The sequence below is a fragment of the Hyla sarda genome, chromosome 6 (genome assembly GCF_029499605.1).
Source record: "Hyla sarda isolate aHylSar1 chromosome 6, aHylSar1.hap1, whole genome shotgun sequence".
Lineage (NCBI taxonomy): Eukaryota > Metazoa > Chordata > Amphibia > Anura > Hylidae > Hyla > Hyla sarda.
The window spans coordinates 5,493,856-5,520,819 of NC_079194.1; the positions used below are offsets into that span (position 1 = coordinate 5,493,856).

Below are 26,964 nucleotides of genomic sequence, written 5' to 3' on the forward strand. Positions count from 1 at the left end.
CAACATATAAGGCCAGCTTTAAAGGGGTACTCCAGTGGAAAGCAATTTATTTTTATTTTTTTTTTATCAAATGGTGCCGGAAAGTTAAACAGATTTGTAAATTACTTCTATTAAAAATTTTTTTACCCTTCCAGTATTTATTAGCAGCTGAATACTACAGAGGAAATTATTTTCTTTTTTATTTAATTTCTTTTTTGTCTTGTCCACAGTTCTCCCTGCTGACACCTCTGTCCGTATCAGGAACTGTCCAGAGCAGAAAAAAAAATCCCCATAGCAAACCTCTCCTGCTCTGGACAGTTCCTGACATGGACAGAGGTGTCAGCAGAGAGCACTGTGGACAGGAGAAAAAAGAAATTCAAAAAGAAAATAATTTCCTCTGTAGCATACAGCTGCTAATAAGTACTGAAAGGGTTAAGATTTTTAAATAGAAGTAAATTTACAAATCTGTTTAACTTTCTGGCACCAGTTCATTTAAAAAAAAATAAAAAAAATAATAATAAATTCCACCGGAGTACCCCTTTAATGTAAGGCAGGCTGCAGTACCGGAAGCCCGTGTAGACCGAGCACTTTGTATTAAGCAGAACGTCCTGTACGGAAAATAAATGCGAATGAAATAAAGGCCTCAGAAAACAGATGGGGAAGGATTTACACAGATCCCATTTATTGCATTACTCAGTGCATGCCTCTGTGCATCATAATGTTAAAACGCATCCGATTAATGCCTTTAACCCCTCATAGTCCGTTCGCAGATCTATTCCCGTCCCCATCCCAATCTGCATAACATTCATCCCCTTATCTACTATCTTAAGTTAATAGGTTATAACAAATCACGTGGAAATTACCTGGAAAAAATTCACTGAAATCTGCACGTGGGACGTGTAAACCTGTTACGTATAAAATTAGAGACAGAAAGCATCAGTCTAGACAAAAACTGAATGGAATACGAGTAGCCTATGCCCGCCTTTCCTGGATACTGGCCGCGTTCTCTGGAAATTGCGTAGCCTGCGTAGCAGACATTTCAACCGGGCCGAGCGAAAGCCGTTCAGTGTTTATTATTACCCCGTTGGAATCTCCTTATCCTTCGCTTTTGGCATCGTTCATTACGAGGAAACATAGTAAATCCTAAAGTCAAGTGCATCTTGTTACGTATTTTTTCTTCTGCATTTACCTCAAAATATAACCTGAGATTAAATTTAAAATAATAAAAAAAAAAAAAACGCTAAACTGCGATCACAAAAAACAACGCTAGTCCCAGGCTACAGTGCAGTCAACGCTTAAAGGGGTATTCCAGGAAAAAACTTTTATTTTTTTTATATCAACTGGCTCCATAAAGTTAAACAGATTTGTAAATTACTTCTATTAAAAAATCTTAATCCTTCCAGTACTTATGAGCTGCTGAAGTTGAGTTCTTTTCTAAGTGCTCTCTGATGACACGTGTCTCAGGAAACGCCCAGTTTAGAAGCAAATCCCCATTGCAAACCTCTTCTAAACTGGGCGGTTCCCGAGACACGTGTCATCAGAGAGAACTTAGACAAAAAAGAACAACTCAACTTCAGCAGCTCATAAGTACTGAAAGGATTAAGATTTTTTAATAGAAGTAATTTACAAATCTGTTTAACTTTCTGGAGCCAGTTGATATATATAAAAAAAAGTTTTTTTCCTGGATAACCCCTTTAAGGTGGCCATACAACATAGATCCGTGTTTTCCAAACAGCGTGTGTTGCAAAACTACAACTCCCAGCATGCCCGGACAAATATGCTGTTTGGAAAACACTGCCATAGATAGTGGTCAGCTAAACGCCTGTTCATTTGACAGCTGGCCCTTAGGACTCCACATACAGATGCACGCTCAGCTCAGCTGAGCATGCATGTGTCCTTCATAGGGAGACAGGAGTAAGCTGCTGCTAGATAGCACTGTCCCCTTCAGACTCCTCTGCCAGCGGCTTATCTCCCCTGAGAATAAAGGATCAGGCATAGTGACTCCCAATAAGCCTGATCCTTTTTTCGCTGCCAGATGAGTTGGGACACCCCCATACACAAAGTCCGGCTGTTCCCACCAAAATCAGCAGGTACGGCCAACGGCATGCTGGGAGTTGTAGTTTTGCAACAGCTGGAGGCACGCTGTTTGGAAAACATGCCATAGATAGTGGTCAGACAAACGCTCATTCAGGCAACAGCTGTTCCTTGGGACTCCCCATGCATATGCATGCTCAGCTCAACTGAGCATGCATGTGTTCTCCCATGCATGTGCTGCTAGATTACCACTGTTGCAGTCAGACTCTTCTGGCAGCGACTTTTCTCCCCCGAGAACAAAGGATGGGGCTTACTGAATACCAACAAGCCCAATCCTTCTGCCGCTGCCAGATGAGTTGGGACACCCCATATATCAAATGGTCGGCTGTTTCCACCAAAATTCGTTTGATGTGTATAACCACCTTTAAAAAGAGGAAGCACAGGAACAGGCCATCAGTACCTTCCCTTAGTCCATAAGAATATGAGATAACCCAAGGGGCAGATCTTTCACTCCATCTTGGAAATGGCCAAGAAAGTCTAAGTAAATGGATTTTTTTGTCGAGTAATTTGAGCGGCTGATTGGACCTCATGGAGGACTTCATTGTACCTCAGTACGGTAGTGTTAATCATTACATTAACGTTATTACACTTCAATTGTTTTAAAATTAGGCAAGAAAAAAAATAATCTGCTAAGAAAAAAAAGAAAACTAGGTGATAGTTTCGTTTTTCCCTCGGTTGCGGATCGCGAAGCTTTAAGATCCAAACTCAACCGTCTCGTCTGTGATTTGCTTGAAGTCGTAGTTGCCGCGTCCGTCCATGTGGAGGTAGAACTGCAAGAAGAAGGAGGCGAGACATGAGGAAACGTCCAATCATAAAGGAGGGCGACATCTACAGGGAGAAATCTCCGCTAAATCAATTTATTCTCATATTAGGAAGGAGACTAAGATTTATTAAAGGGGTACTCCGGTGGGAAAATATTTTTTTTGGTCTGTATTGATCACGGCATCTGAGGGGTTAATGGCGGACATACAAGTGATCGCGGATGTCCGCCATTACCGGCGGGTCCCTGGCTGCTATTGGCAGCCGGGACCTGCCGCGCATGACCCGAGCATCGATCCGATGCTTGCGGTTATGTATAGGACGTAAATGTACGTCCTGATACGTTAAGTACCAGCTCACCAGGACGTACATTTACTTCCTGTGTCGTTCAGTGGTTAAAGGCTCATACGTTTTCCATAGACTTCAAAATAAAATTTACTGTATCCGTTTTTTTGACAAAAGAAAAATACTGCAGTTTTTTCTGCCGTCAAAAAAAACGGAAATGAGCGCAGACAGGTACAAACGGATGTAAACGGATTGTAAAAAAAATCCCATTGACATGAATGGAATTTTTTTTAAACAGTTTTTAATCCATTTAAAGCCTGTAAGAATGGAACCAAAATGGGGATTAAAAAAAAAAAAAAACGGGGACAGACGGCCGTGTGAACGCACCCTAATAGGTGATAGTTGAAGGCAAATATAGGGGTGCTCAATATCTGCCAGTAAACAAGTAACAATCCAGGAACTTCGGACAGTGTTTCCCAACCAGGGTGCCTCCAGCTGTTGCAGAACTACAACTCCCAGCATGCCCGGACAGCCAAAGGCTGTCCGGGCATGCTGGGAGTTGAAGTTTTGCAACAGCTGGAGGTACCCTGGTTGGGAAACACTGCCTTAGAATATGATGCACAATGAATAGTGAATTCCCCGCTTCATTTCTATTTATTCTTTGTGCAGTATATTGGATGCGAACATCACTCTAGTAAAGCCGTAGAAATACTCTGCCCGAACATTTTATACTGCACGAAGAATATATATTTGTATATATATAAGTTGTTATAAACATTATTAATCACAGGATGAAGATATCCAGGAGGTTCAGTGAACAATCGTGATGAACATTTCTAGGACTGAGGACAAAGGAACCAAGTGCATTATGGTAAAATTATATAAGACCTCTGTATGTAGGTCATAGATCAGTAAGGCACAATAGGGATTACAACAAATATATATATATACCTCATGGTGCTTCCACAGGGACTTTCTGTGTGACACAGTGAAAAGGGAAATTCCAACCTAGGGAAATGTAAGAAAAAAACATATGAGAAAATCCCGCGTCCCCTATACACTATACAATCCCCCGTCACCTATACACTATACAATCCCCCGTCACCTACATCCTATATAATCCCCCGTCCCCTATACACTATACAATCCCCCGTCCCCTATACACTATACAATCCCCCGTCACCTACATCCTATATAATCCCCCGTCCCCTATACACTATATAATCCCCCGTCACCTACATCCTATACAATCCCCCGTCACCTATACACTATACAATCCCCCGTCACCTACATCCTATACAATCCCCCGTCACCTACATCCTATACAATCCCCCGTCACCTATACACTATACAATCCCCCGTCACCTATACACTATACAATCCCCCGTCACCTACATCCTATATAATCCCCCGTCACCTATACACTATACAATCCCCCGTCACCTATACACTATACAATCCCCCGTCCCCTATACACTATACAATCCCCCGTCACCTACATCCTATACAATCCCCCGTCCCCTATACACTATATAATCCCCCGTCCCCTATACACTATACAATCCCCCGTCCCCTATACACTATACAATCCCCCGTCCCCTATACACTATACAATCCCCCGTCCCCTATACACTATACAATCCCCCGTCACCTATACACTATACAATCCCCCGTCACCTATACACTATACAATCCCCCGTCCCCTATACACTATACAATCCCCCGTCACCTATACACTATACAATCCCCCGTCACCTATACACTATACAATCCCCCGTCACCTATACACTATACAATCCCCCGTCACCTACATCCTATATAATCCCCCGTCCCCTATACACTATACAATCCCCCGTCACCTATACACTATACAATCCCCCGTCACCTATACACTATACAATCCCCCGTCCACTATACAATCCCCACTCCCCTAAACACTATATAATCCCCCGTCTCCTATACACTATATAATCCCCCGTCTCCTATACACTATACAATCCCCCGTCCCCTATACACTATACAATCCCCCGTCCCCCTATATAACCCCCACTCCCCTATACACTATACAATCCACCGTCCCCTATACACTATACAATCCCCCGTCCCCTATACACTATACAATCCCCCGTCCCCCTATACACTATACAATCCCCCGTCCCCCATACACTATACAATCCCCCGTCCCCTATACACTATACAATCCCCCGTCCCCTATACACTATACAATCCCCCGTCCCCTATACACTATACAATCCCCCGTCCCCTATACACTATACAATCCCCCGTCCCCTATACACTATACAATCCCCCGTCCCCTATACACTATACAATCCCCGTCCCCTATACACTATACAATCCCCCGTCCCCTATACACTATACAATCCCCCGTCCCCCTATACACTATACAATCCCCCGTCCCCCTATACACTATACAATCCCCCGTCCCCCTATACACTATACAATCCCCCGTCCCCTATACACTATACAATCCCCCGTCCCCTATACACTATACAATTCCTCGTCCCCTACATCCTATATAATCCCCCGTCCCCCTATACACTATACAATCCCCCGTCCCCTATACACTATACAATCCCCCGTCCCCTATACACTATACAATCCCCCGTCCCCTATACACTATACAATTCCTCGTCCCCTACATCCTATATAATCCCCCGTCCCCCTATACACTATACAATCTGCCGTCCCCTATACACTATACAATCCCCCGTCCCCTATACACTATACAATCCCCCGTCCCCTATACACTATACAATTCCTCGTCCCCTACATCCTATATAATCCCCCGTCCCCCTATACACTATACAATCCCCCGTCCCCCTATACACTATACAATCCCCCGTCCCCTATACACTATACAATCCCCCGTCCCCTATACACTATACAATCCCCCGTCCCCCTATACACTATACAATCCCCCTATACACTATACAATCCCCCGTCCCCTATACACGATACAATCCCCCGTCCCCTATACACTATATAATCCCCCTATACACTATACAATCCCCCGTCCCCCTATACACTATACAATCCCCCGTCCCCTATACACTATACAATCCCCCGTCACCTATACACTATACGATCCCCGTCCCCTATACACTATACAATCCCCCGTCCCCTATACACTATACGATCCCCGTCCCCCTATACACTATACAATCCCCCGTCCCCCTATACACTATACAATCCCCCGTCCCCTATACACTATACAATCCCCCGTCCCCTATACACTATACAATCCCCCGTCCCCTATACACTATACAATCCCCCGTCCCCTATACACTATACAATCCCCCGTCCCCTATACACTATACAATCCCCCGTCACCTATACACTATACAATCCCCCGTCACCTATACACTCCCCGTCACCTATACACTATACAATCCCCCGTCCCCTATACACTATACAATCCCCCGTCCCCTATACACTATACAATCCCCCGTCCCCTATACACTATACAATCCCCCGTCCCCTATACACTATACAATCCCCCGTCCCCTATACACTATACAATCCCCGTCCCCTATACAATCCCCCGTCACCTATACACTATACAATCCCCGTCATCTATACACTATACAATCCCCCGTCCCCTATACACTATACAATCCCCGTCCCCTATACACTATACGATCCCCGTCCCCTATACACTATACGATCCCCGTCCCCCTATACACTATACAATCCCCCGTCCCCCTATACACTATACAATCCCCCGTCCCCTATACACTATACGATCCCCGTCCCCTATACACTATACGATCCCCGTCCCCCTATACACTATACAATCCCCCGTCCCCTATACACTATACGATCCCCGTCCCCTATACACTATACGATCCCCGTCCCCTATACACTATACAATCCCCCGTCCCCCTATACACTATACGATCCCCGTCCCCTATACACTATACAATCCCCCGTCCCCTATACACTATACAATCCCCCGTCGCCTATACACTATACAATCCCCCGTCGCCTATACACTATACAATCCCCCGTCGCCTATACACTATACAATCCCCCGTCCCCTATACACTATACAATCCCCCGTCCCCTATACACTATACAATCCCCCGTCCCCTATACACTATACAATCCCCCGTCCCCTATACACTATACAATCCCCCGTCCCCTATACACTATACAATCCCCCGTCCCCTATACACTATACAATCCCCCGTCCCCTATACACTATACAATCCCCCGTCCCCTATACACTATACAATCCCCGTCCCCTATACACTATACGATCCCCGTCCCCTATACACTATACAATCCCCCGTCCCCCTATACACTATACGATCCCCGTCCCCTATACACTATACAATCCCCCGTCCCCCTATACACTATACAATCCCCCGTCACCTATACACTATACAATCCCCCGTCCCCTATACACTATACAATCCCCCGTCCCCTATACACTATACAATCCCGTCGCCTATACACTATACAATCCCCCGTCCCCTATACACTATACAATCCCCCGTCCCCTATACACTATACAATCCCCCGTCACCTATACACTATATACATCCTATGCTGGACAGAACGCACAGATTGACAAAAACAGAATATTCTGAATACTATCAATAGTCCTTATCTCTGTATTATATGAAGGATAGCCTTATACCTATCCCTATCTTATATGAAGGATAGCCTTATACCTATCTCAATCTTATATGAAGGATAGCCTTATACCTATCTCTATCTTATATGAAGGATAGCCTTATGCCTATCTCTATCTTATATGAAGGATAGCCTTATACCTATCCCTATCTTATATGAAGGATAGCCTTATACCTATCCCTATCTTATATGAAGGATAGCCTTATACCTATCCCTATCTTATATGAAGGATAGCCTTATACTTATCCCTATCTTATATGAAGGATAGCCTTATACCTATCCCTATCTTATATGAAGGATAGCCTTATACCTATCCCTATCTTATATGAAGGATAGCCTTATACCTATCCCTATCTTATATGAAGGATAGCCTTATACCTATCCCTATCATATATGAAGGATAGCCTTATACCTATCCCTATCATATATGAAGGATAGCCTTATACCTATCTCTATCTTATATGAAGGATAGCCTTATACCTATCCCTATCATATATGAAGGATAGCCTTATTCCTATCTCTATCTTATATGAAGAATAGCCTTATACCTATCTCTATCTTATATGAAGGATAGCCTTATATCTATCCCTATCTTATATAAAGGATAGCCTTATGCCTATCCCTATCTTATATGAAGGATAACCTTATACCTATCTCTATCTTATATGAAGGATAGCCTTATACCTATCCCTATCTTATATGAAGGATAGCCTTATACCTATCTCTATCTTATATGAAGGATAGCCTTATACCTATCCCTATCTTATATGAAGGATAGCCTTATACCTATCTCTATCTTATATGAAGGATAGCCTTATACCTATCTCTATCTTATATGAAGGATAGCCTTATACCTATCTATATCTTATATGAAGAATAGCCTTATACCTATCCCTATCTTATATGAAGGATAGCCTTATGCCTATCTCTATCTTATATGAAGGATAGCCTTATACCTATCTCTATCTTATATGAAGGATAGCCTTATGCCTATCCCTATCTTATATGAAGGATAGCCTTATACCTATCCCTATCTTATATGAAGGATAGCCTTATACCTATCTCTATCTTATATGAAGGATAGCCTTATACCTATCTATCTTATATGAAGGATAGCCTTATACCTATCCCTATCTTATATGAAGGATAGCCTTATACCTATCCCTATCTTATATGAAGGGTAGCCTTATGCCTATCCCAATCTTATATGAAGGATAACCTTATACCTATCTCTATCTTATATGAAGCATAGCCTTATACCTATCTCTATCTTATATGAAGGATAGCCTTATACCTATCCCTATCTTATATGAAGGGTAGCCTTATGCCTATCCCATGCCTCCACTACTCTCTCAGTAAATGTGTCATCAGAATATTCCTCATTGTCTCTATGGTCACTTACCTTCCTACAGTGGCTGTAGATGTAACCCTCAACATCCACACTGACCGCGCTCGTGCACTCATCCAAGATGGCAAACTGAGGCTTGTGGTAAAATAACCGCGCCATCTGAAAAGAACATCAACATGTTTGTACTTGTAATGGACTTGGGGCGCCGACAAGGTTCAGGGGTCACCACCATTAGGGCAGTGGGAGAGGATTCTAGTAATCAAGTAAGAGAAGACATAAGGCAGTGGCTCCAGCTCCGCTGTGCCTCCAGCTGTTGCAAAATTACAACTCCCAGCATGCCCGGACAGCCAAAGGCTGTCCGGGCTTGCTAGAAGTTTTAGTTTTGCAACAGCTGGAGCCACTTTGGTTGGAAAACTGAGACATTAGGTGTTTGTTGGAAGGATTTACCTTATGTTAGTGCTCCACCAACCTGTGTCTCTTGCAGAACTACAACCCCCATCATGCCCTGAGGACCGCTGTAGAGCCACAGGTTGGGAGGGGCAATGACATAAGTTATACGGGCACTGACTAATGTCTGAGGGGGCTGCAGACCCCTAGTATGAAGCCTGAGAGGATGAATCCCATCACACATTGATTTATTCAGTCCAACACTATATAGTTCCCTGTCAAGTTAAAGGGGTTTATCGAGGGATAGAAAAACAGAGATCATATATTTTTAAAACAGCACCACCCCTGTCCTCAGGTAGTGTGTGGTATAACAACTAAGCTCTATTCACGTCAATGGAACTAAGCTGCAATACCACACACAACCTGAGGACATGAGTGGCGCTGTTTTTAGAAGAAAGCAGCTGTTTTCCTAATCTTGGTGTGAAATGTGATAAATGCAGAATCCAAATTACGATGTTTGCCTAAGACCAAGGTTAGACATTACATACCGCCATCCTCTGCTTCTCTCCTCCACTGAGAACATCCATCCAGTCCTGGACACTATCCCAGCCGCCCTCACGCTCCAGGATCTGCCCCAGCTGCACATTGTCCAAATATTCCTTCAGTACCTGTAAGAGACAGAAACAGCTTTACTATGAAATAAAAGAGAATCGAAGAATCACAAGCTGCAGACCCCAATATCAACAAACTCCGCCCCCCCCGACAACCGCAAACTCCGCCCCCCGACAACCGCAAACTCCGCCCCCCGACAACCGCAAACTCCGCCCCCCCGATATAATCAAACTCCGCCCCCCGATAACTACACACTCCCGCCCCCCCGATAACTACACACTCCCGCCCCCCCGATAACTACACACTCCCGCCCCCCCGATAACTACACACTCCCGCCCCCCCGATAACTACACACTCCCGCCCCCCCGATAACTACACACTCCCGCCCCCCCCCGATAACTACACACTCCCGCCCCCCCCGATAACTACACACTCCGGCCCCCCCGATAACTACATACTCCGGCCCCCCCGATAACCATATACTCCGGCCCCCCCGATAACCATATACTCCGGCCCCCCCGATAACCATATACTCCGGCCCCCCCGATAACCATATACTCCAGCCCCCCCGATAACTATATACTCCAGCCCCCCCGATAACTATATACTCCAGCCCCCCCGATAACCATATACTCCAGCCCCCCCGATAACCATATACTCCAGCCCCCCCGATAACTATATACTCCAGCCCCCCCGATAACTATATACTCCGGCCCCCGATAATTATACACTCCAGCCCCCGATAACCATATACTCCAGCCCCCCCATAACTATATATTCCGGCCCCCGATAATTATACACTCCAGCCCCCGATAATTATACACTCCAGCCCCCGATAACCATATACTCCAGCCCCCCGATAACTATATACTCCGGCCCCCGATAATTATACACTCCAGCCCCCGATAACCATATACTCCAGCCCCCCCATAACTATATACTCCGGCCCCCGATAATTATACACTCCAGCCCCCGATAATTATACACTCCAGCCCCCGATAACCATATACTCCAGCCCCCCGATAACTATATACTCCAGCCCCCCCGATAACCATATACTCTAGCCCCCCCGATAACTATATACTCCAGCCCCCCGATAACTATATACTCCAGCCCCCCGATAACTATATACTCCAGCCCCCCGATAACTATATACTCCAGCCCCCCGATAACTATATACTCCGCCCCCGATAACTATATACTCCGCCCCCCGATAACTATATACTCCGCCCCCCGATAACTATATACTCCGCCCCCCGATAACTATATACTCCGCCCCCCGATAACTATATACTCCGCCCCCCGATAACTATATACTCCGCCCCCCGATAACTATGTATGGATCTAACCTTATCGGAGATGCCTTTACGCTTCTGATCTTCCTGGGTGTCGGGATAGATGACCTGGTCTCGTAACGTCCCCAGAGTCATATACGGTCTCTGTAAGTAACAAGTAAAATCATCTTCTGCTCAATGATAATGACATAAAAACATTGAAGAATAAAAGGGAATAAAACTTTACCTGAGGAACATAAAATAATTTTCCCCGTTCAGGTTTGGTCAGAGATCCACCGAAGAGCGGCCATAACTAGGAGGGGAAAGAAAGGTGAACAGTGAATGAGGACGATCGGAAAAGGTCCTTTATTTTATGGGATTCCTGATGGACACAAGATTTACATCACAGCCCCGTAAGTATTTTACAGAAGTGTAAATTATTAATGTATTTCTGTGAGAAGGGAGTCTGTGCTCACATCCTGCTATAATACCCCAGCAGATCAGTGTTATCATAGGGACATTGGGACTTACAGGAAGGGACCATTTACAAGGCTTATTAAGACGAAGAATCTACATTCACAACCTGAATCTAAAATCTAGGCTGATCTTTGACGTGTTTTCAGAATCAGACATGAATTTTAAAGGGGTACTCCGCTGCACACAGGATAGGGGATAAAATGTTAGATCGCGAGGGTCCTGCTGCTGGGGACCCCCACAATCTCCAGGCTAGCACCCCTGTCATTCGGGTCATGGAGCGAACTCTGCTCCGTGCACGATGACTGGCAATGCAAGCCGCCACGCCCCCTTCATTCAAGTCTATGGGAGGAGGCGTGACTGTTCTGTAGTAGCCGTCACGCCCTCTCCCAAAGACATGAATGGAGGGGGTGTGGTGTGCCATCCCGAATGCAGAAGCTGCAAGCTTCTGTGTTCCGAACACCGCAGCTGCCGGCCCAGAGATCGCAGAGGTCCCCCAGTGACCCCCGCGATCAGACATCTTATCCCCTATCCTTTGGATGTTCTGCTAGTTCTTTAAAGGAAAATGGATGGATCAGCCCCACAGACCTGACTATACAGGTGGGTAGTGCGGGTGATCCTGAGTAAAACGATGTATTCCTTACCCCAATCCATTCAGCCATTCCAGAAATATAGCACAATCTTACAATATGCAAATGAGCTTTTAAATGCTTTGGAGGCGGAGCTGAGTGCTATCTACACCTCTGATCCCGCCCCTGAGGTCCTGTCCTTGTGGCTGCGCTCATCATGGAGACAGAATGAAATATTGAAAAATTGTGCGATATCATTGGAATGGGGGAATGGACTGGGGTTAAAGGGGTACTCCACTCCCCAACATTCAGAACATTTAGTTCTGAACGCTGGGTGCAGGCTTCGGGGGTCGCCACGCCCCTCATGACATCATGCCCTGCCCCTCGTCCCCTCAAGTCTATGGGAGGGGGTGTGACTGCCGTGACGTGACAAGCGGGCATGTCGACCCCCGAAGCCCGCATCCAGCATTCGGACATAAATGTTCTGAATGCTGGGGAGTGCAGTACCCCTTTAAGAATATATTGTTTTACTCAGGATCATCCGCACTAACCACCTGTATATTCAGGTTAGCTTTGTCTAGGGATCAGTAGGGTCTGAACACACAGTATAATGACATGTAATTGTGGAATATCAGATCTGCAGGGTCCACAGGAATCTGCACTGTCCGTACGAATAGAACATAGACTGCAAGTATGAGCAACATATGTTAACGTGGAAAAGGCTGCAGCAAAAGTGACGTGGCCTCTTCTGCGGAGCAGTCCCTACCGATCAGCTAATTGAAGAGGTCCAAGACATCCAGAACTTTCCCAGGCACCAGGAGCACTTTGTAAAGAGGATTCAATGGGGCGTCAATTATTATTACAGCAAAAGAGTCTCAGCTGACTCTCTGCTCGGCCCAAATGGCGGCAAAGATCCGAGTAACTTTTCCCTCATAGTAAACAGACGTGGCATTGTGATGAAGATTTGTATTCATGACTTTTAGTCACATAACGGCAGTCACTTATATGTGAGGAATATAAATGAAACATTAACCCAAAACTAGGTGTAAACTTACCTCTCCTAATACACGGAACAGGGAACTCTTCCCGCATCCATTTGGCCCACAGACAAGAACATTGGTACCGGATCTCACCTGTACAGAATAATAATAATTTACATTCAACCAAACACATAACAGATCATATTAACCTCCCAACACCTTCACATAACATGATACTAATGTAACTGCGTAGGAGTGCCCGCCCCCACTGACCACCGGCGTCCCCGCCCGCCCCCACTGTCCACTGCGGCGTCCCCGTCCCCCCCCACTGTCCACCGCGGCGTCCGCGCCCCCCACTGTCCACCGCGGCGTCCCGGCGCCCCCCCACTGTCCACCGCGGCGTCCCCGCCCGCCCCCACTGTCCACTGCGGCGTCCCCGTCCCCCCCCACTGTCCACCGCGGCGTCCGCGCCCCCCACTGTCCACTTGTTCATTTGGACTGATCAAATGTCTATGGTCAGACTAATCAGGACCAAGACCAAATGACCATCACACCCAGCATCAGCTTTTCATTACTTTATTTGCAGAAAATTCAGTGGAAATAAAAAATTACAAAACTTTAAAGCCCTTAAAAATATTTACATTTCATTTAAAAACCCAGATTAAAAAAGGTGACCGCAACTTTATATAAAATAATCATAAATTATCTACGTTCTATATATCTGAAAACTCTGGGAAAAAAAAAGTTAAACATCATTTACCTCAAAGTTTAGGTCTCGGATTAGAATATCTCCATTTGGTGTTGCAAGTGGAACGTGTTCAAACCTAAAAATACAAGAAGTTTGCAAATGGTTATCGCAGATCAAACAGATAATACACAATATTACACCGTTATACAACCTATATTACACCGTACACAACCTATATTACACCGTACACAACCTATATTACACTGTATACACCCTATATTACACCGTACACAACCTATATTACACTGTATACACCCTATATTACACCGTACACAACCTATATTACACTGTATACACCCTATATTACACCGTACACAACCTATATTACACCGCATACAACCTATATTACACCGCACACAACCTATATTACACCGCACACAACCTATATTACACCGCATACAACCTATATTACACTATATACAACCTATATTACACTATATACAACCTATATTACACTATATACAACCTATATTACACCGTACACAACCTATATTACACCGTACACAACCTATATTACACCGTACACAACCTATATTACACCGTACACAACCTATATTACACCGTACACAACCTATATTACACCGTACACAACCTATATTACACCGTACACAACCTATATTACACCGTACACAACCTATATTACACCGTATACAACCTATATTACACTATATACAACCTATATTACACCGTACACAACCTATATTACACCGTACACAACCTATATTACACCGTACACAACCTATATTACACCGTACACAACCTATATTACACCGTACACAACCTATATTACACCGTACACAACCTATATTACACCGTACACAACCTATATTACACCGTACACAACCTATATTACACCGTACACAACCTATATTACACCGTATACAACCTATATTACACCGTATACAACCTATATTACACCGTATACAACCTATATTACACCGTATACAACCTATATTACACCGTATACAACCTATATTACACCGTATACAACCTATATTACACCGTATACAACCTATATTACACCTTATACAACCTATATTACACCTTATACAACCTATATGACACCGTATACAACCTATATTACACCGTATACAACCTATATTACACTGTATACAACCTATATTACACCGTACACAACCTATATTACACCGTACACAACCTATATTACACCGTATACAACCTATATTACACCATATACAACCTATATTACACCATATACAACCTAAATTACACCATATACAACCTATATTACACTATATACAACCTATATTACACTGTATACAACCTATATTACACTGTTTACAACCTATATTACACTGTTATACAACCTATATTACACCATATACAACCTATATTACACTGTATACAACCTATATTACACTGTATACAACCTATATTACACTGTACACAACCTATATTACACTGTATACAACCTATATTACACTGTATACAACCTATATTACACTGTACACAACCTATATTACACTGTATACAACCTATATTACACTGTACACAACCTATATTACACTGTACACAACCTATATTACACTGTATACAACCTATATTACACTGTATACAACCTATATTACACTGTACACAACCTATATTACACTGTATACAACCTATATTACACCGTACACAACATATACATTGCAGGAAAAAAAAAGTGTGATTTAATTGGTTTAAGAGTCATATTCTTCATATGTATCTCAGTTTGATAAATATATATATTAGGGATGTAATCGCGATAATCGCGATTTTTTCATTTGCCGATACTGAATCGATTCAAAATATTTTTGAATCGATTCTTTTAGGGATGTGGAATTTTTATCTCCTGACAAACGGAACAGCATGTTTTGGGCATTAGGAGATAAAAGTTCCACATTTGTGGAGCCGGGCAAGTCGGATCTGACACGACGTCGCTCTGGGTGTATGGAGCGGGCTCCGACTCGTGCCCGCTCCGTACTATGCGACCCCCGGCTGATTTCAGTAGCCGGGGGCCGCCGCTAATAGCCAGATCGCCGCGGCTGGCTATTAAAGGAGTACTCCGGTGCACACTTTTCTCATGTTATCCCGTCCGGGCTGCAAAATAAAAGAAAACGCACTTTATCTTACCTGCCAACGAGCCCCCGGTGCTCCGGTACAGGTGTTCGGTCCCCGGGCTGTATTCTTCTTACTTCCTGTTAGTCCGGCACGTCACACGGAGCTTCAGCCTATGACTGGCCGAGGCGGGACATCACTGCGGCTGGTGATAGGCTGAAGCTCCGTGTGACGTGCCGGACTAACAGGAAGTAAGAAGAATACAGCCCGGGGACCAAACACCTGTACCGGAGCTCCGGGGGCTCGTTGGCAGGTAAGATAAAGTGCGTTTTCTTTTATTTTGCATCCCGGACGGGATAACATGAGAAAAGTGCGCACCGGAGTACTAGATCGCCGCTGTCAAAGCTGACAGCGGCGTCTATTGGGATCTATGAATGCTCCCAGGTGGGTGATGTATCGGGATATATCGCGATGTATCGTCACCTAGACGGTATCGCGATATATCGGGATATATCGAATCGCCACACTGGTATCGCGATTCGAATCGAATCGCCAAATTCTTGGCGATTCACACCCCTAATATACTTACCTGTGAGCACTGCAGGAAGTGCTGGAGGCTCCAAGTCTTATGCCTCCCGACCACAGGGACGGAGTATCGTGATGTCACGACTCCGCCCCCGTGTGATGTCCCGCTTTGCCCCCTCAATGCAAGTCTATGGGAAGGGGAGTGACGGCCCCGTGGTCGGGAGGCACAAGACTTGGAGCCTCCAGCGCTTCCTGCAGTGCTCACAGGTAAGTGCTGCATGCCAAGCAGCGGGACCCCCGCGATCAGACATGTTATCCCCCTATCCTTTGGATAGCGGATAAGATGTCTTAGGGCCGGAGTACCCCTTTAACCCTTATCAGCTGCTGTATGCTCCAGAGGAAGTTGTGCAGTTATTTCCTTTCTATCTGACCACAGTGCTCTCTGCTGACACCTCTGTCCCTGTCAGGAACTGTCCAGAGTAGGAGCAAATCCCCCATAGCAAACCTCTCCTGCTCTGGACACTTCCTGATACGGACAGAGGTGTCAGCAGAGAGCACTGTGGTCAGATAGAAAGGAAATTCAAAAAGAAAAAAGAACTTCCTGTGGAGAATACAGCAGCTGATAAGTACTGGAAGGATTAAGATTTTTAAATAAAAGTAAGTTACAAATCTGTGCAACTTTCTGGCACCAGTTGATTAAAAAAAAAAATTCCCTACGGAGTACCCCTTTATATTAGACTGGTGGAGTTAGACTCCTGGCATCCTGCCCATCAGATGAATGATGGGCCTGCGGTAAGCACGGTACTGCAATTTCATACCGACGACGGCTGATCCTAAGGACAGGCCATCAATAAAAATGTATGGAAATGTCTTGATGTAAATTGCGTTTCTTAGGAATATATAAATGTAGCTGTAAATACAGCGCGCAAGATTAAACGTTTAGTATAATGCTGTGGTCTAAAACCAGTGTCAAATGGCTTTATAGCAGTGTTTCCCAACCAGTGTGCCTCCAGATGTTGCACAACTACAACTCCCAGCATGCCTGGACAGCCGAAGGCTGTCCAGGCATGCTGGGAGTTGTAGTTGTGCAACACCTGGAGGCACACCCTGGTTGGGAAACACTGTTTTATAGGGACAAATATACATAAAATCCCTAAAAGACTCCAATCACCTTATAATAGTGGAATAACCAAGAATTACACTGAAATCCAGACCGCAGCTCAGCTATAAAACATGTTTAATTATTTTCTCATAAAATAACCAAATCTGCCATTTCCTGAGCGGATGACGACATTTCGGTTTTCCCCACCCTCAGTTTACAATGTGGTCAGCCATCACATGGCACCATGTGACCGATTTCGTGTATAAAGAAGCCCCATACATACTTGATGATGTTGTCAACGTTGATGACTCTTCCACTTCCAGGTATTAAGGGAATTCTGGGAAGATTCTCTGTCTCTGTAATTTTATAAACAGAAAATCGGCCATGAATGGACATGTTCACACGTGTGAGGCAACGTTATTTATCACAACAAATGACGACATTTACCTTTATCCTGTTGCGACACCATCGTTCGCTCATATTTCCCTTCATTTAGATCTTTCAGGACCTGCATGAGTTCTGTAATTCTGGCTGTGAATCTGTAAAGAGCGATGGAAGGATTACAATTTATTCAAAACATCATTGCAAGAAATATTAAATAAAAATACATTATATATATATATATATATATATATATATATATATATATATATATATATATAAATAATTGTATACATATTTTTTTATTATTTATTAAAAAAAGGTATTCATTTTTTTTTATATATATATTCATTTATATATTATATTTATAATAATTATAATATATATACATATATATATATATATATATATATATATATATATTTTTTTTTTTTTATTGTGACACTGAGGCAGGTTTTAGGGCAATGAAAGGGTGATTTTCCATGACCTTTGGGGTATGTTCACACTAGGGATCGACAGATTATCGGTATGGCCGATATTATCGGCCGATAATCACGATTTTGGTCATTATCGGTATTGGCAATTACCTTGCCGATAAGCCGATAATGCCCTGGCGCCCCCCCACCGCACGGCGACCAACGCCCCCGACCCGCCGCACCGTGACCGACCAACACCCCCACCCCCGACCTGACCCGCCGCACCACGTCACACCCCCCACCGCACCGCCCCGGCCCCATTGCCTCCCCCATCCCCGGTTTTATAATTACCTGTTTCCGGGGCCCGCGCTACTTCTTGCTCCTGCTGCGTCACGCTGTGCGCAATGACGAGTGAGGTGACGTGCGCGACGTGACGTCACTGTCAGTGCGCACAGTAACAGCTCAGGAGGACGCCACCGGAGCCAGATGTAGAATGGACCCCGGGAACAGGTAATTATAAAACTGGGGATGGGGGAGGCAATGGGGCCGGGGCGGTGCGGCGGGCCGGGCTGAACGGTGGCGGTGATAGGACTCAGGACCCCCGGACCGGCAGGGAGAGAGAAGCGGGTGGTGGTGGCGGCGGCCTATGGCACCGTAAAAGCCACTGCAGTGCATTGATTTAAAGCGCCCGCTTTAAATCAATGATCTGCAGCGGTGTACCGGGGGGATAAATAGCCGATAACTTATACCAGAATATCGGTATAAGTTATTCGCTATCAGCCCTAACCTCCACCGATTATCGGCCCTAAAAAAACGATATTGGTTGATCCCTAGTTCACACTGCGGAATTCCCGCGGAATTGTGCGAGTAGAATTCCGCGCAGTGAACATTCTCATCAGTGTGAACGGGTCTTCCACGAGATGAGAAATTGTTCCGCGCAAAGAAAGATCATGTCCATTCTTTGCGTGGAATTCCACGAGTACTGCATAGCCATCAATGGTGAGGGCGCAGTACCCAGCGGTATCTTTGGCAACGGCCGCCTAAAAGAATCTCCGCCCGCGGAATTCCGCAGTGTGAACATACTTTTAGCCTAGGTGAGCTTGCAGGTGCCTAATTAATGATGGCAGCAGAAGTCTGTATATAAGTAAAGAAAACAATAGTCAGGGCTCTCCCCAGAAGACGGCAAGGTGGCTGTAAAGGGGGGAGGCAGGGGTCCTTGTGAGGAGAATACAGGCAGGAGCTGTGAGTGACCCAACAGTGAAGTGGACAGACAAGGAGTCTTCGTACACAACAAAAGGCTGCAAACGCTGTGTGTGAACAGTGAGTAAAAGGTTGAAAGAAATTTGTATTTTAAGCTGGTGGAGTCTCGCTCACCAGTTGATATTCAGTTTTACAATCTTTTTATTGGGTTTTTCAAAACATAAACATAACAGACATTTATAACATAGAGTTAAACAGTCATGATATTCAGGGCATGCTGGGTGTGTAGTCAGTGACTGGACGGTCTAGGATTTTGTTTGTTCCTGTGTTATGTTTTTATTTATCCTGCAACCTGTCTAAGGCTGGGTTCACACTACGTTTTTCAACTACGGTTCCCGCATAACGTTTTTTTTTATCAAAAACCGTATGGGGAAAAAACGGATGGAACAGTATGTGCATACTGTTCCGTCCGTTTTTATAGAAAAAAAAAACCATACGTTTTTTACATTTTTGTCCATTTTTAATGGGAGGGGTCTTGGGTGGGGACTTTATGATTCAAATGCGCATGTGCAAAGAAAAAACGTATACGTTTTCCCCGTATGGAACCGTATACATGTGCGTTTCCCATTTACGTCCATGTTAAAAAAAACCTATGCGGTTGCAGTACGGTTTTTAAACCGGAGACAAAATCGTGGTCAACCACGGTTTTGACTCCGGTTTAAAAACCGTACTGCAACCGCATACGTTTTTTTTTTTTTAACATGGACGTCAATGGGAAATGCACATGTATACGGTTCCATACGGGAAAAACGTATACGTTTTTACTTTGCACATGCGCATTTTTACTTTGCACATGCGCATTTCATGATTGAAAACAGTATGGCAAAAACGTAGTGTGAACCCAGTCTAATAAAGCTGGCGAGGAGCCAGACTTGCATAAAGAACTGTTGTTGCCTGCTGAAAGAAGTAGAAACGTGTCCTGTGGCTGTGTCAAGGACGATATCCCAGAGCTAAACCTTAGGGTGAAATCCTTATTATTTTTAGATATAGATATATATATATATATATATATATATATATATATATATATATATATATATCTATATCTATATCTATATCTATATCTATATCTATATCTATATCTATATCTATATCTATATCTATATCTATATCTATATCTATATCTATATCTATATCTATCTATCTATATATATATATCTCATATCTCTCTCTCTCTATATATAAAAATTACATAAATTAAATATATAAATATATAATTAGAAATGTATTTATTTGGATTTTATTTAATTAATTTTTTATATATATATTCATTTATATATTATATTTATTATTACGTTTATATATTATATTTATTTGTTATATATAAATATAATTGCTGCTGTACAATTACAAATATAAGTACAGTATTCCTACAGAGCAGGTGTCTCCAAGTTGTGGACCTCCAGATGTTGCAAAACTACAACTCCTAGCATGCCCGGACAGCCGTTGGCTGTCCGGGTATGCTTGGAGTTGTAGTTTTGCAATATCTGGAGGTCCACTGCTATAGAGATTTCGAGGGATTATTGTACCAATTTATATATATATATATATATATATATATATATATATACACACACACACACACAATATATATGTCTTGATAACTGATCGCCTCCATGCGATGATCCAAACCCTGAACCACCAATGAGGCTCAAACCTCACAGTAGGATTTATTATTTATATTATTATCTGCCCTTTACTTTTTTTTATGACTTTTCATCTACGCTGTCCACAATGTGACCTCACCCTGACAGCCGAGTCATTTCACGTCCTGCTAGAACAATTCTTCCGAGCGCCTGAGACATCCGTAGTAACATCCGTCCGCTCTGGTAATAATCCTATCGGAGAAAGACGAGAGATAAGATGGAGGAATAAACCCACAGATGATGCCGGGTATCTACAGAGGACAATGCTCTCACCTCCAGGAGCTCGGCGTGGGTGCTGTTCAGATGTCTGGGATGGTTTGGTGTAAGGAATGGACGGCTGACAACCAGGTAACCAACGACTGTAGCAAAATCTGCAATAAGAAAAAGTCACGTAAAGAGCTTTAAAAACAATGAAGAAGTTGTATAGAAGAGGTAAATACAGCAAGAACGTAGAGGTAAAATAATCACAAGAGCTGGACAATAATCTACTGATGTATAACAGAGAGGCACAACTGGCTTTAACCCCTTGGAGACGGAGGGTTTTTCCGTTTTTGCACTTTCGTTTTTACCTCCTCACCTTTAAAAAAATCATAACTCTTTCAATTTTGCACCGAAAAATCTCATTTACTGCGCCGTGATCTGAAGTTTTTATCGGTACCATTTTTGTTTTGAACTGACTTTTTGATTATTTTTTGATGGTCTAAAAAGTGAGCAAAAATACACTATTTTGAATGTTGGAAATTTTTTGACCGCACGGTTTAATTAACAATATATTTTTATAGTTTGGACATTTAAGCATGTGGCGACACCACATATGTTTATTTTTATTTGCAAAGTTTTTTATTTTTTATTTATTTTTTTTAAATGGCAAAAGGGGGACGATTCAAATTTTTATTAGGGAAGGGGTTAAATCACATTTTTTTTTTTTTTTTTTATTTATACATTTTTTTTTACTTTTTTTTATGCTGTGTTATAGCCCCCTCTAGGGGCTATAACATTGCATACACTGATTGCAGGCACTGTTCAATGCATTTCCATAGGAATGCATTGATCAGTGTTTAAAAAATAAAAATGAAGCTTTCTATGTTTTTTTTGTGTTTAAAAAAGCTGCCACTAGGTGTCTCCCTACTTGCCCAGAGCACATTTGCCCCCCCCCCATCTTTTGCACAGACTTTGGACTCCTGCGGCAGCCTTAGCCAATCATAGCTCATCTCCCACTGAACTGCTCTGGGCTGTGTGTAGCAGAGTGAGGGAGGAAGTTCTCCCCTGTATGGCTACAGATGATGTCACGCCTGCTGGGGGGGGGGTCTGTGAATCTGACTGAGATTGAGCAGAAAATACAGAACAATATCAAGGTAGAAAACTATTAAATAATAATAATAATAATAATAATAAAGGAAGGCCAGGGGTGGTTTATCATGAAGGGGGCAGTGACCTGGGGGGGGATTATAAAAATGTTTTAAAAAAGCACCCCTTCCCACCTCGCTACCTATTGTTTTTTCTCTAGCTCCTAAAACCCATTATTCCTACCATAATGGCCGAGGACAGGAAGGGGGCGTTCCTCAGCAGGCGCAATGTAATCTGAAGCCATGCAGGGGAGCACTTCCGCCCTCACTCATCTATTCTCCGCTCTGTCTCGGGAGCGCTCATCGATGAGGCAGCCTATGGCGCGGCAGGCTGCTCCAGAGTCCCCTCCTCTCTGTTTAGCTCTGCAGGTAATTTACAGGGAGGAGGATCGGAGGAGCTGCCATGCTGCGCATCGTTCAGTTCGCTCGCTCCCTCTCTGTCAGATTCACAGGCAGTGAGCGAGAGCGGTCAGTCTGCTGAGGTTTAAATTGTTCTATAGCCTCAACGCCGAACGCGTCCAGACACAAAAGGGAGACACCTAGTGGCCATAAATGTAAGCACAAATAAAACATATATAGAGTTATTTTTTTTAATGCAAGTACATGATGAAGAATTTTAATTATACATAAGGCTCAAAATAGCAAAATTTTTAAGGAAAGCTGTCAGAAAAAGTCACCCGCATGCGGCCATCTTGGATAATCAGCACATGCGCAGTAGGAGTAAATACAGAGGGGGACGTGGAGGGGATTGTATGAATATATATGAGCGGGCCAAGTGCTGAGACGTCACAGTGCCCCAGGCCGCCATCGTAACTCCGCCCATGCCACTGACTGGTCATTTGCATAATCGCAGTTATAAAGATGATGGAGTAACACTGCAATGGAAGGTAGCCAGCACTTTAACCAGAGTCCCCCGCACTACCAGCCAGTACCACTGGTTAGTGTCGGTGACTTTGCTGACAGTTTTTCTTTAAGTTTAAAGGAGTACTCCGCCCCTAGACATCTTATCCCCTATCCAAGAGATAGGGGATAAGATGTCAGATCGCCGCGGTCCCGCTGCTGGGGACCCCTGGGATCCCCGCTGCAGCACCGCGCTATCATTACAGCGCAGAGTTCGCTCTGTGCGTAATGACGGGCGATACGGGGGACGGAGCCGCGTGACGTCATGGCGCCGCCCCTCGTGACATCACGGCCTGTCCCCTTAATGCAAGTCTATGGGAGGGGGCGTGACGACCGCCACGCCCCCTCCCATAGACTTGTATTGAAAGGGGCGGGCCGTGACGTCACAAGGGGCGGAGCCGTGATGCTCCGGCCCCTGTACTGCCCATCATTACGTGCAGAGCGATCTCGCTCTGTGCTGTAATGATAGCGCGGTGCTGCAGCAGCGATCCCCGGGGTCCCCAGCAGCGGGACCGCGGCGTACTGACATCTTATCTCCTATCCTTTGGATAGGGGATAAGATGTCTAGGGGCGGAGTACCCCTTTAATAACAGTGCCCATTTAAAGGAAAACTGTCAGCTTCCTCCCCCCCGCACTAACCTGGATAACCCCTATAAACTGAGAAAACGAACATATCAAGTGAGGATTCTGGGAGTCGCCTGTTTTACATAACCAGGTGCAGATTAGAACTTACATTTGGCAATAATGTTGTCTACAAAACCCATGGAAAACCGGAATAAAATAAACTTATGCAAGTGCTCCACCTGTGGGATAGAAAACACAAGTAATCTGATTATAACACAATGTACAATGTGAGCGCACACAGATCCGCCCCAATCACACACATTACAGGAGATGAACGTGAGCTTCTGTTCACCAAGGCTCTTATTCCCTAGATCAGTGTTTCCCAACCAGGAGTGCCTTCAGCTGTTGCAAAACTACAACTCCCAGCATGTTGGACTATATAGTAGTATATAGTATAGGTCAGTGTTTCCCAACCAGGAGTGCCTTCAGCTGTTGCAAAACTACAACTCCCAGCATGTTGGACTTTATAGTAGTATATAGTATAGGTCAGTGTTTCCCAACCAGGGTGCCTCCAGGTGTTGCAAAACTACAACACCCAGCATGTTGGACTTTATAGTAGTATATAATATAGGTCAGTGTTTCCCAATCAAGGGAGCCTCCAGCTGTTGCAAAACCAACTCCCAGCATGTTGGACTATATATAGTAGTATAAGGTATAGGTCAGTGTTTCGGAACCAGTGGTGCGTCCAGCTGTTGCAAAACTACAACTCCCAGCATGTTGGACTATATAGTAGTATATATAGGTCAGCGTTTCCCAACCAGTGTGCCTCCAGCTGTTGCAAAACTACAACTCCCAGCATGTTGGACTATATAGTAGTATATATAGGTCAGCGTTTCCCCAACCAGGGTGCCTCCAGCTGTTTCAAAACTACAACTCCCTGCATGCCCGGACAGCCGTTGGCTGTTCGGGCATGCTGGGAGTTGTAGTTTTGCAACAGCTGGAGGCACCCTGGTTGGGAAACACTGCCCTAGATTATAAATTGTGGATTTCTTTGACTGAAGATATGTTCCTTCCTTAAAGGGGTACTCCGGTGGAAACATTTTATTTATTTATTTTTAACTCAACTGGTGCCAGAAAGTTAAACAGATTTGTAAATTACTTCTATTAAAAAATCTTTATCCTTTCAGTACTTTTTAGCAGCTGTATGCTACAGAGAAAATTATTTGCTATTTGAATTTATTTTTTGTCTTGTCCACAGTGCTCTCTGCTGACACCTCTGTCCGTGTCAGGAACTGTCCAGAGCAGCATAGGTTTGCTATGGGGATTTTCTCCTGCTCTGGACAGTTCCTGACACGGAGAGAGGTGTCAGCAGAGAGCACTGTGGACAAGACAAAAAAGAAATTCAAAAAGAAAAGAATTTCCTCTGTAGCATACAGCTGCTAAAAAGTACTGGAAGAGTAAAGATTCTTTAATAGAAGTCATTTACAAATCAGTTTCACTTTCTGGCACCAGTTGATTTAACAAAAAAAAAAAAAAATGATGTTTTCCACCGGAGTACTCCTTTAACCTCCCAACTTTCCATCAACAGAAGATGTAGGGAAAGAGAAGGATTGTTTGCAGGATTGGCCACAACCAGATTATTTGGGGGCGGGGGGCAAGGTGACAGAGGGGTCCGGAAGAGACAGACCGATCAGGCAACATACCTAAAGTGTACCGCCAGCTTAAAGGAGTACTCCACTGCCCCAGCGTTTGGAACATTTTGTTACGAACGCTTGGAGCGGGTGTTGTGACATGATGGCCACGCCCACTCATGATGTCCCGTCATGCCCGATCAAAGCAAGTCTATGGGAGGGGGTGTGATGCCCCTTGCCATAGACTTGCATTGAGGGGGCATGGCCGTGACATCATGACCCCTGCCATAGACTTGCATTGAGGGGGCATGGCCATCCGCACCCAGCGGGGTTGTGACATCACGGCCACGCCCCCTTGTGACACCACATAGACTTGCCTTGAGGGGGCATGGCCGTGACATCAGGGCCACGCCCTCTCGTGACGCCCCATAGACTTACTTTGAGGGGGCGTCACACCCCCTCCCATAGACATGCATTGAGGGGGTGTGGCCGTGACGTCAAGACCCCTGCCGTCCGCACCCAGCGTTCTAAATGAACACAAAGATGCTGCACAAAGATCGGGGAGGTCCAGATCTCTGTGCAGCTCCCGGTGTTCATTTAGAAGGCTGGGTGTGGACGGCAGGGGTCTTGATGTTGGATAGGGGATAAGATGTCTAGGGCCAGCACTACCATAAGGCGGCTGCCTTAGGGCGCCAGTCATAGAGGGGCAGTAAAATCCAGAGCACCACATTGGAAAAAAAAAAATGAGAGGTCATCATTACTGTACAGGAGCAGGACAGCAGTAATCTCTGCTCCTGTACTTCACAGCGGCGCAGCACTTACACTTGGAGGTGACCTAACTATTGGGGGCTTCTATACCTATCTATCTATTTGAGGGCTTCCCTAACTATCTAACAGCTGGGGAATTCCCAACCTACCTAAGTATGGAGGCTTTCCTACCTACCTCAATACTGGGCAATTCAATACTCTTTCCTAACTATGCACC

The 26,964-nt window shown here is 44.3% G+C and overlaps 1 protein-coding gene across 2 annotated transcripts in view; it reads right to left on the minus strand.

The window, feature by feature from the left end:
- Positions 1-1,610: 1,610 nt before the first annotated feature.
- ABCD3 (ATP binding cassette subfamily D member 3) overlaps positions 1,611-26,964 on the minus strand; it is an 83,929-nt gene continuing 58,575 nt past the window's right edge. The window contains exons 11-23 of one of the 2 annotated variants that reach the window (XM_056523114.1): positions 24,518-24,587; positions 21,812-21,909; positions 21,639-21,730; positions 18,283-18,374; positions 18,119-18,191; positions 14,181-14,244; positions 13,496-13,573; positions 11,645-11,710; positions 11,473-11,562; positions 10,060-10,179; positions 9,179-9,283; positions 4,069-4,125; positions 1,611-2,843 (exon numbers count right to left, since the gene is read on the minus strand). In XM_056523114.1, coding sequence (XP_056379089.1) covers positions 2,766-2,843; positions 4,069-4,125; positions 9,179-9,283; positions 10,060-10,179; positions 11,473-11,562; positions 11,645-11,710; positions 13,496-13,573; positions 14,181-14,244; positions 18,119-18,191; positions 18,283-18,374; positions 21,639-21,730; positions 21,812-21,909; positions 24,518-24,587 — 1,083 coding nt within the window. In that variant the 3' untranslated portion in view covers positions 1,611-2,765. The remainder of the gene's footprint in view (positions 2,844-4,068; positions 4,126-9,178; positions 9,284-10,059; positions 10,180-11,472; positions 11,563-11,644; positions 11,711-13,495; positions 13,574-14,180; positions 14,245-18,118; positions 18,192-18,282; positions 18,375-21,638; positions 21,731-21,811; positions 21,910-24,517; positions 24,588-26,964) is intronic. The other variant, XM_056523113.1, reaches the window with a different exon arrangement.